Source organism: Calliphora vicina, chromosome 2 (assembly GCF_958450345.1).
Source record: "Calliphora vicina chromosome 2, idCalVici1.1, whole genome shotgun sequence".
In the NCBI taxonomy this organism is placed as follows: Eukaryota; Metazoa; Arthropoda; class Insecta; order Diptera; family Calliphoridae; genus Calliphora; species Calliphora vicina.
This window is the reverse complement of record NC_088781.1, coordinates 61851552-61864175: the sequence shown is the minus strand read 5'-3', so window position 1 is coordinate 61864175 and position 12624 is coordinate 61851552. Positions and strand designations below refer to the sequence as shown.

The window sequence follows — 12624 nt, the reverse complement described above, 5'->3', positions numbered from 1 at the left end:
TCGGAATCGTTTTCGTTTGTTTCGGTCATTTTATTTATTAAATCTTCAACATCTAATTCTTTATTTATTATCAATTCTACAATATCACCTGCACATAAGTCATTCAAACTTTCTGCTCCCAATGTATATGTCAACTCCAAGGATTGACAAGATAGTTTAACATTTTCTCCCACATCTGGTCACAAATTTTTCCAACAGCCTTTGAGAGTTTACACAATCTAATATTGTAAACATTTTTCTAGTATAACAAATATTTTTGATAATTTACAGATAAAAATTAAATTTTGCTAAAAATATTTAAAAAATCGTGTAAATTGAGGTAATTTCCACATCCCTCGATGTATAAGAAACCAATAAAATCGTGTAAAAAAAGTATCGTGTAAATCGAGGGATAGGTGTACTTGGTAAATAGAGCCTATACATTCATATATATGGGGCATTTTATTTCAAGTGAACCAATTTTTGATATCGATGTCTTCCGATCGGGATGAAATTTGCTCCAAGGCTAGTTTTTTTGGATAGTAATTCAGACACAATTTTTCAACAAGATCGGTGGAGAACTCTTTAAGTTAGAGGGGGTCTAAATTTGACATTTTGGTAATGCAGGTGTTTTTTCTTATCCATGTAACTTATTACCTATTGTTCTTAGCAAAATGTGTCCCAAATAGTATAGATAGATCTTTCTTCAATCTTTCGAAACAAAAATATTTAAAAAATAAATAAAATTTTTTTAATGTTTTTCCGAAATAAAACACTTTTTTGACTTTTTTTCAAAATGGGCCCTTTTTTCTTAAAGTAAAGCTTAGATATTTTCCTTGTTGACCTTTTTGGTCGATTAGTGGGATGCGAGTTCGGTATCTATCAAAATAAATGTTTTGCAACTCAAAACATACAATTTTTGACTTTTTTTTGCAAAATCAAAAACTTTGTTGACTTTTTTTTCAAAATGGACCTTTTTAATTTTTTTTAGCTCAAACAAAAGCTTAGATATTTTCCTTGAAGACCCTATTGGTCGATTAGTGGGCTGCGAGTGGGATATCTATCAAAATAAATATTTTGTAACTCAAGACATACAATTTTTGAAATTTTTTTTTGCAAAATGAAATTTTTTTTTTTTTTATTTTTTTTGCTCAAAAGTAAGGTAGCATAGTTTGATGCGAGTGGGATATCTGTCAAACTATATCTGTCTGAGTTACTATAAATTAAAACTATCCTTGGTACAAATTTCATCGGAAGACATCGATTTCAAAAGTTGGTTCACTTGACATGAAATGCCCCATATGTATATGGTGCAGTTCACTTATGAATCTTATTTGTACTTAATTTCATAAGGAAATTATATTTCACGAAGAAGGGGCCAAATGACAGTATTCGATATCGAGTGCACGTTCATGTATGGAAAATTTTCGATGGCCGCAATTTTTTGGATCACGGTATTCGATAATACTATTTTTTTGCATTGCTGTAAGGATATGACATAAAAACCAAAAAAAAAATCAGAAACATTTTAGTAAAACTGGACCCAAATTTTTTTTTTGTGTTCCTCATCATCGGAATTGAAGGACAAGTCGAACATTACCAATATAAAAAATATTCGTATATTTGTTTGTCATTTTTGTGTACCAGTTATTGGGTTTTCTCCGTCTTGATATTCACTTTCCCTAAAATCAATTAAAATTAATTTTTAAGTATATAAATTATTTAAATTATTCCAATAATTTAAAAGCATTACTCGATTATTTGAGAAATTTAATAAATTTATTTTTGAATTTTTTGAAAATTACTCTACAATTGAATACCCTAATATGCTTTTTATTTAATGTCAACAATTTATGTTTTGTTTTCTAATTCCAGTTAAAAATTCTGGTGGTTCTGGGCAACTTTAAAATTTAGAGTGAAGACTTAATCATAGATTTTTAAACAAAAATGTTGACGACACATCATCTACCACATCTGCATCATCGTGGCAGTACGGCTGTAGAACTGGATAAAATTACAAATTTAAATACGGTAAGTTAAGAAAGTTTAATTTTTAGAAATTTATTAAATAACAAATTACCTAAAATGACTTTTGTATTTATTAATTTACTTCAAAAACAATTTAATTATACCCTTCAGCTTCGTGAGAAGGGTATATATAAGTTTGTCATTCCGTTTGTAATTTCTACATTTTTCATTTCCGACCCTATAAAGTATATATATTCTGGATCGTTATAGATAGCGGAGTCGATTAAGCCATGTCCGTCTGTCTGTCTGTCTGTCTGTCTGTCTGTCTGTCTGTCTGTCTGTCTGTCTGTCTGTCTGTCCGTCTGTCTGTCTGTCTGTCTGTTGAAATCAATTTTCTGAAGGCCCCAGATATCTCCGGGATCCAAATCTTCAACAATTCTGTCAGACATACTTTCGAGAATTTTGCTATTTAAAATCAGCAAAATCCGTCCATAAATAACGGAGATATGAGCAAAAATCCGAGACAACCTCTGAAAATTTCATCAAAAAACACAATGTATTGCATGCTTTGACAAAAAAACAACAAAACGTATGGTTGGATGTGCAAGCTATGCGTATTTTGTTTTTTTTTGTGTTTTGTTTCTTTTGGCGTTGTTGTTGTTTTTTATACAACTAACCGTTTGTTTGGTTGTGTGGATGTGCAAGCTTTGCGTATTTTGTTTTTTTTTGTGTTTTGTTTCTTTTGGCGTTGTTGTTGTTTTTTATACAATTAAACGTATGTTTGGATGTGTGTTGGTTTCATTGCCTTGCGTATTTTGTTTTTTCTTTTGGTGTTCTGTTTCGTTTGGCGTTGTTGTTGTTTTTTGTGTTCTTGATAAATTTAGGATGCTGTACGCTGAAAGTGGGCAATGTACATACATATATACTAATTATAAAAAATAATAATGCATCCACAACAAAGGTGAAGGGTATATAAGATTCGGCATAGCCGAATATAGCACTCTTACTTGTTTTTACTTCTTTTTTTGTTTAATACTTCGAATATAGGCCTGTTCATTTACTTTCCCAGTAAATACTTGCAACGAGAGAATAAAATCAAAATTTACAAAATTACTCTCTTAAATTCTCAAAAATAGTAAAAAGTAAATGAACGCTTTTCCAGTAACAATTGTTTTATACACACAATTTTCTTATTTTATTCCTTTCAAAATGTATAAATACTCACACTTTCTTTAATTTTAATGAAAATTCTTTTGTTTTGGCATTTTTCCACCACAAAAATAAAATTTTAAATAAATAAACAATAACACAAAACATATAAAATATAAGCTGCTAACTATTACGAGTTCGAAATAGAAGTTGTAATAGTTTGCAACGAGAGAAGACTCTCTAAAATTTATACGCTCTTGATTTTTTCTCTACTTGCTAGTTTTTGAGTTAATGAACGCTTTTCCAGTAGCAATTGTTACTAACTAGTAACAACTTTTAGTTATTGAACATAGCTTATGATTTTAATTTTGTTTTTCCACATCCAATATGATTAAAAAAACATACTGCTATCAATTTCTTTTTCATCAAAAATACACATTGTATGAATATAAATTCGAAACAAATACCAATTTATATTTCATGGATTTTTGCTTTCAAAAAAGTACAATAGGTTAAATCAAATCGAATTTTGAGTACCCTTCGCAAATTTCATATGAATATTTTGTATTAAATTTTAATCAGAAATTCTTAGTAAAGAGTGAGTCAAAAAAAAACTTGTACACACTATTCCAACCAAAACTTATCATTTGTCCAACAAATTATTATTGTTTGACAAATATATATACAGGCCTATCACAGAATTATATTCCGATCAAAAGTTGAATTAATTCCGCATTTTGCTTCTTCAGAAAAAGGAAAACGTAAATTTCTTTAAGGGAATATATTGTATGAATCTGGTTATGATGCGCTTGTCAGGATTTTACGTGTGAAAATGTTGACAGTATGGTTAGGGCTATCTTAATACAAGTATAAAATGTCAAATAAAAATAAAAAAAAAAATATTTTTAAAAATTTAATTTATTACAAACTTCTAATCAAAGTGAAATCTTTTAGCAAACGAAGGTAAACATAAGGTGTGCTCGCGTACTTTCCAGTAAAATATATCCAGTAACTTTATTTTAGAGAGTAAAAATAAATTACTCTCAATCTGAAAAATTACAAAAAAAAAACGTACGCGAACAACAATTTGTAAAAATAAGTTGTATTTTATTATAAATCAATTCAAACCGTTTGTTTTGTGTTATTTTACATCTTTTCTTTGCAAACTTGTAAATTGTATTAATTTTCAACTTTTTAGTTTTGTTTATATTTGCAACCATATTTTTTAAACATATTTTAATGTTGATTTTTTACTGGACAAAAAAATATCATGTTCTCTATCTACGGACTGTCACTTTTAACACTCTCTTGCTCTCTAGTTACAAGGTTTTAAAAGTAAACGAACGCAATCCCGTAACTTCCAGTGATAATTTGTACAAATTATTTCAAATTATCAAGTACGCGAACACTACTATAGTTTGTATAATTTTACTGATGTACTTGCTGTTGGATATAACATTTTGGAAATGCTACTGAAGGTGCCTTTAGACAATATAATTTACGTACGACTTTATGAATAAGTGCCTATATTCAGCCAAAAAAAAGTTCCCTGCAAAAACAAATCACAAAACTAGTTTTTGTTTGGATCGGTTGGTTCATATATATATATAGTTGACCATAGCCCCCATATAAAGTCCATATCCGAAAATCACATAAATAGCTTACAAATACCATGATTAGATTATATATCAATAATTCTCATATATGTAAAAATCGCCATAGCGAATTTTAAGAATATCGGAAAAATTAGTCATAGCTTCCATATGTGGACCAATTACGATAATCACTTCAATACGCATAATATTAATCATAAATAAAATGATTTATTTACGATCTCTCTTTTATAGGTCATAGCTATATAAGAAAATAAGCCCCATATTCAGAAAAACAGTGCCATATACCAAAAATATGGGGGCATATTGATTTTATAATTCCGTTTGTAACACATAGAATTATTCATAGCAGAACCATAAAAGCATATATATTCTGGGTCTAGCTACGTTGTCTGTCTATTTAAGGCACGACGGATGGACTTATGCTGCTGCAATTATTCCAAAAATATTCTTTGTTGTCAGAAATGATTGGAGTTACAAATGAGGAAAATCGGTGCACACAAAAAAAATTTTAAATAAAATGTTCGTACTGCTAATAGCTAACTTATGTATCCAAAAATAGGTTGAATTGGTAAACAGTTTTGGTTTAAAATATATAAAAATATAACATCGCTTTTATTTTCTAGTAATAGAAAATATTGTTACGAAATTGTACTTCAATAGAAATATAACGATTTTAACGGCTGATTTAAAAGTTGCATAATGCTTTCAAATAGCAGAGCCTCTCAATCTGCAACAATTCTGTGGGCATTATTAACATTGAATAAAAGCTTTCAGTTGATCATTGATCGTAAGTATGGCAACGCTGTTTGCTGCGACCGTATATTCGAATTCGAATATTCAGTTAAAGAACATTGTAGAAAGTACACCACAGATGGCGTATGTATTAGAAAGCTCTAGAATATAATAGTGGCAGAGGTTGCAGTCGTCAGTGAGTTTATCAGAGACGCTTTTCGAATAAACATCAACTGAGTGCCTTAAAGTGTGCTGTGTTTTTCAAGTGAATTCGTATACATTATAAAGTGTGTCTGTTTTTCTGCGAATTTATAAACGTATATAAAAAAACATTGAGTGACTATTTAATTCTGTTGTTGTACATTTTAAATAAATAAAGAGTTGTTACAATTTTCAAACTACTAAACGGCTTTTATTTGCAATCAAAAGTATCCGGTTTATTTAAAGGAAATAAACTAACGTTTTGAAGAGGTTAAAACGTAACAATATAATTCTAACCAAATCGGGTCAACCAGATAAATGTTTCATGCTAAAATGCACAACATTGGGTGGTGGGATATTATGTAGGTAACCATTTTCATTATATCGGTCTAAAATTAATTTTTTATACCCTCCGCTATATACCAGGTTCGGTTGCTATTTAAAATCGTACCACAAATGCTTGATACATAAGGAACAAACCAGAACATATACCTTACATACATGATTCGTACATCAATATATCCGCTATAGATTTAAAATCGAAAAACTCGGTCCACAAATGTTTGAGATATAAGGAAAAAACCAAGACAACATGGATTTTGATATATCTTGGTCTTTGAAATATCATTAGATATTTCAAAGACCTTTGCAATGACGTACATAACGCCATAGAAAGTCGGGAAATACTTTTTAAACTGATTTTATTTTCACCAAATCAAATTGTTTTGCCATAGAATTGTTTTCACTAATAAATTTAAAAAAGCAACATTTTTTTTTTTATTTTTTTTACATAAAAATATTTTAAGTATAATTTGGTGAAAGGTATATAAGATTCGGCACAGCCGTATACAGCTCTCATACTTTTAGTATTAAATTGTAAATAGTTTAGTACAACAATTTATTTCCATATTTTTTAAAGTATTTAAAGTGAATTAAAGAATGTTGTTCAATTGAAAACTTGTAACGGTATTTATATGTATTTATTTTCTTTTTCATACATAACCAGTTTTGTCCAATATACATATGTATCTATCTTTTCACACAGTGATAAACCTCTTCTATATCTAGTTAGATTGTTTATGTGTACTAGGGCGATCGGCCCGGTTTTTAATAACCGGTTATAACCGGTTTTTTTGCTAATGTCGGTTTCGGTTTTTTTGAAATGCTCACATTTCGAATATCGAAGAAACCGGGTTTTTCTCCTCGAATAGCCGGTTTTTTCTAAAAGTGTGTTTTTATGAGTTTTAGTGTATTAAAACTTTAAAAAATATTCAAAATCCAAAAAAATAAAACAAATACTTCAACTATTTTAGAATTTAGAAAATGTCACAAGTGATCTAGAAAGCCTGAAAACGTACTCAATACTTTGATTTCTATATGTCTACAAATACACCAAGTAAAAGACAATTTTCAATTACATATTCAGAGAAACAAAAAAAAAAGTCAATATACTCCAAAGCATTTAAACTGTGTTTTACTTATTACTAAGAGATTATTTTACCTTCATAAGGTCTTAAAATTTACTGACGTTAACGATCTTCGGATCAAATTTGACCCAAATAGAAAATATATATTTTTTTTTTTTAAAAACCTAACGTAGTTGTTGACATTTGAAATTAAATTAAAGTCAAAAAATATCAAAAATATCAACCATTAATTTTTAGAAAAAAAGGATAAGAAAAACAGTATTTCAGCAAGTATGATGAAAAGAGACAGATATATATTAGAGCTAGCAAAGATATATTCTAGTGCTACTAAAGCTCTGAAAAAATATATCTTAATCATAAACCTAATATAGCTGTTTCATAAAATATCAAAAGTGGATACTTTTAGAAAAAATTAAATATTAATTTCAAAATGGATCAAATTTGAACCGAAGAACTTGTGAGGTATAAAAGAAGTAATCAAAATTGTTTTAATCACTATTATTTTAATAAATAAAACTTTGTTTCTTCTTATTTCTAGGCGTTTTAATATTTTTCAAAAAAACCGGTAATTATAAAAAACCCGAAACCGAAACCGGTTTATTTTAAATTGCAATTTTTCGAAGAAACCGGAAACCGGTTTCTTAAAAATGTCGAAGAATCGATCACCCTAATGTGTACCAAACCATAACATAAACTTTACATACAACCCCAATAAGATAAAACCATATATACGAGTATTAAAATTTGTTTCTGTAAACAACAGATATTGTTTGTGTATGATTTTATTTATTCGTATGTAATTTGCCAACAATTCTCAAAGGAATTTTATCAAATGCTTAAATAATTCATAAATATAAATTTGATTTATATTGTACAATATGTATCGTCACCTAAAATGCAAAATAACGTAACATAACTTTTCATAAGTTTATAGGAGAAGCAAAAAACGAAATAAAATGAAAACTGCTTGAGATATTGAAACAAAATTTTCAAATCTGAATGTCGTTGTAATTCAGATTTTAAATTTTTTTATACAAATATATTTTATGAAAAAAAAATAATTAGGATACTACCTAAAATAAGATAAAGACGATTTATTAATTAATTACTCAAAGCGTATATGTTATTTTGTTTAAGATAATCATGTACTTGATGATAATTTAGTTTACATTTTGGTTATAACTTGGTTACTTTTGATAGTAAAAGTTTAAAATTTTGTACACATATCTAATATGATGTAGTGAATCGTAATCAATAATAAAATCAATTTCGAATTTTTTGATGATACGTTGTTTTGCATTTTAGGTGACGGTATGTACATATAAAAACTATCAAAAGTACAAACTAAAACCAGAAAAGTAGCAGCAAATAAATGTATAAAAAAATTCTTTAGATAGAAATGGCACTATTATTCCTACACTGTATAATTTTGCAATTCATCTATTTTAAAGTAAAATATCATAACAAAAACTTCTGCACATAGTTGAGAATAGTTTTCCAAGTGATATATCGTCGTCTTGTCTGCAAAATAGCCAATAGCGGTATTCACAATCTTGTACATTTGTATTGCAAATTCATGTGATGGTGTATTTATGTATATTTTGTTAGTGTAAAGTAAAAATGCAATGCATTTAGAATGATTTAACTTCTAGAATCTAAGAAATCAAAATAAATTTATATTGAAAAAATTAATGAAATCGGTTAAAAAGAAAATACAATATTTACTTCTTTTACCTGCAGACAGTCTTAGATTGCACAGCACAATCATTTGTCGTTAGTGGCTTCTACATGTCTTTAAATAAAAATCTGACTTTATTTGTGTAAGTATTTATATAAGAAAACGTATTCCCATTTTGTCATTATTTTTTTATTTATCAAAACATTTATGTAATTCAATATGAGTTACATATAAAACTATGAACGTTTTGCTCACTTGCTGTCCCAAGGATATGAAAGTCATATCCTGTTTTGATAAATACAAATGCTCACTCATAGTTATGGAAAACTACTACTTAAATATAAATATTTGTAAAACGTACAGGAAAATGTTTCGTATTTCTAGATAAATTAGTTTATTTTGATAAAGTGAGTGTGTAAATATTAAATAAGTACACGCAGAGAAAAACTATAGTTGTACATGTCTACAGTAACCATTTAAAGATTTTTAAATTTGTTAAACAACATTATTATGGTCATTGTAATTATTTATATTGCGGCCACTATATAATGTTAAAGATATCATCAACCTGATAGTAGCAATCATAAATATAATTGTAGTAATTAAGTACATCCGTCCGTCCTTCTGACTGGATGTGAACATTGTGCGCAAAGTTCATGTAGCATTTTGAAGATATTTCGATCAAATTCAACACATGCCCAATTACGAAGGTTATTGAAACTTCGTCTACACAAATTTCGCTCCAAATAAGAGGTCATGTCACATTTAATTTAATGGCGACCGGTCCATAATTGGTCATAGCTCCCATATCACTCACGAATATAAATTATTAAAATTTTAAAAGAACAACTCTTTTTTGCTCATTTACGCAGTGTATGATATTAAATGGTCGGGATTGACTAAGCATACTTTCTTACTTGTTTTTCTCTGGGTGTATGAATTATTTTGAAAAAAAAATTTTAAAATATAACATAATTATAAATAAATGAATTAGAAAAGTACTATCTACAATATATATTATAATTAAATAAGGGTTTTCAATGCTTTTGGTGCTTCCATTGGAAAAATTTTGAATTAAGCGTTTCCAATTTTTTCACCAAATATTGTTTTTCAACACCAAGTGCCGCTGCAGCACACAAAGTTTATGGTGAATGTGTTTCATCGGTTTCAATGTGCGAGAGATGGTTTGTTCGTTTCAGAAGTGGTGATTTTAACACGGAAGACAATGATCGTACAGGCAAAGCAAAAAAAGCAATAATTGGAAGCATTACTCCATGAGCTTGTTGTCAAACTCAACAAGAGCTTGCAAAATCATTAGGAGCCACTCGAGCAGCTATTTCAAAACGTTTGCGATCATAAGGAATCATCCAAAAGCAGGGAAATTGGAAACCATACGAATCATTAACTGTGATTATGATAACCCGAAGTGATAGTATGTGAAGCCCGGCCAAATAGCCGAATCGATATCCATGACGCTAAGAAAATGCTCTGCATTTGGTGGGAGTTGCTGGCATATATTTTGGTTCGATATCAGGAAAAGTATTTTTTAATCAAAATTTTTTGTCTCCAACATTTTTTTTACCAACCATTTATTTTTTTTTTTCATCAAACTACTTCTTTTGCCAAATGAGTCAAATGGGGAAACAAATTGTTTCACCCTATATTTTTTTCTCAAACATTTTTTTTAACACAATCCCAGCAAAAACTTGGAAATGAATTGCAATTAGTAAACAACTTACTTTTCAACGACTACTCCATACCGTCTACATTACTTAGAAATGGTTTGTTAATGAGATTATATGTCAGTCATATATTGTACCTTTTAATTCATTATAAAATTCATTCAACCATTAAATTACTGCTTTTCTGTTTATTCAAATACGTTTGTTCAGATTCCTAGCACTAATGGGGGCCAGTGTGTAGCCCAGACTTGGGCGTTGCCAATTACTTTTCAATTACCAATTACATTACATGTAATTGGTAATTGAAAAATACAAATTACCAATTACTAGAAATTAGTAATTGAAATTTGCCAATTACAAATCCAATTACATTTTGTAATTGGCAACCAACAAATACCAATTACAATTACAAGTAATTGGTAATTGGCTTTTATCAATTACCAATTACTGTAATTAGTAATTGGTAAATGGCAATTACCAATTACATATAATTGGTAATTGGTAAAGTAATTGCTAGTAATTGATAAAAAAGTAATTCTAATTACATAAAAGGTAATTACATTTAAATTTTTTTTCTAAATTTCTAAACAACATTAAATAATAACACTCTGCTACAAAATAACACTTTTTATCAGAACTTGAAAATCGGCCTAATGGGGGTTGTTAAGCCTAGGTTAGGACATACTAAAACCGTTTTAAAAGATTTTGAAACACCCTCAAAATTTTGAGTTATTTTGAAAAAAAACTGTTTAGATTAGATCCTAGTACTTTAGTACCTAGAGGCAAAGAATTAAGCTTTCATAAATTGTATTTTTTTTTCGTATTTTTTCAAATTAAGCAATAACGCAGGCAACAAAATCGAAATGTGGTACCAGTAGTTATGGTCCAAACATTAAATTCTATGGAAATTTTTTTTTTGTAAAATCGTGAATTTTTTTTTTTTAGACGTTTCTCCACATAATTTATGATAACTCAAAAAGTATTAGTCCGATATTATAAAAATAAACTTAGAAACATTTAAAGTTACATAACCTTTAATCCGCTATTTATTGCGTTTTAATCGGCTCAGTAGTTTAGGAGTTATAATAACAAATTGAGCAAATTAGTTTGTTTTAAAAAAAATCGAAAACGGCAGAAATTGTTCAGATTTATTGCCTTATCGCAAAGCCTCAATTAAGAGAATACACTTATTTTCCGAAAATTGTATTTTAAAATCATCAATATTTTGATCGAGCTGAAAGTAATAACCCAGCAGTTAAGAAAGTAGTAAATCTATCCCTTATAGACTAATGTTTGATGACTTGATTGACTCCAATTGATATATTTTGGGTCATTTGACACGTATGTATTGCAGAGAGATGTCAATTAGTTACTTTATGCATCCCATGTAATCTATCGTAAAGACAATTGTCACTTAAGTGCATCTAAGTATTGCATTCATCTCTATGTAATACAAAGGATCAATCTAGCAGAGGGTTAATTGTAACTTATGCAACTAGTTGTCACCCTAAATGATAGGTAAAATTACTAGTCTCATAGAACTGCTGGGAAATGACTGCTGTAAAACTTTGTATCTATGTGAAGTTACAAAATCGTTCGATAACGAAATCTTTTAAAAATTGAAATTGCAAATTGTAGTGAAACAACATAACTCTAAACTTTTTTGAAGCGAAATGTTTTGAAATGATAATTTTCAATTGTTCATAGAAATGAAGAAGTTAGTCGACAACGTTTGGAGTTATTTCTATAACAAATTCGACAAATATGTTGCCCATTGACGACAAAAAATTATATTTTTATTAAAAACTTGGATAATATGCACATAAATATGCAGTTTGAAATTAAATATAACTAAATATGCATTATTTATAAAATATGCACTAACAAATCAATGCCATTTTACAGCAAAATATGCGATTCTAATAGATAATTAGTCTACATTTTATTTGAACGTTCTAGAAAAAACATGCATTTACATATTAATCCGCCCCCTAATAATAATATGGTTGGATTCTATTATTTTGTTTTTTATTTTTTGTATATTGTGTAATGTACGAGTTATTTAATAATTACATTGTTGGTAATAAATACTTTAAAAGTAATCATTACACATTTTTTATCAATTACTTTCTATTTCAATTAATTTTTACCCATTACATGTAATTTGTAATTGACAATAACCAAATACCAAT

General features: G+C 28.4%; 1 protein-coding gene across 1 annotated transcript in view; it reads left to right on the top strand.

The window, feature by feature from the left end:
- The first annotated feature begins 1872 nt into the window (after nucleotides 1-1872).
- dcma (decima) overlaps nucleotides 1873-12624 on the top strand; it is a 143685-nt gene continuing 132933 nt past the window's right edge. The window contains exon 1 of the mRNA XM_065500043.1: nucleotides 1873-2010. Coding sequence (XP_065356115.1) covers nucleotides 1927-2010 — 84 coding nt within the window. The 5' untranslated portion in view covers nucleotides 1873-1926. The remainder of the gene's footprint in view (nucleotides 2011-12624) is intronic.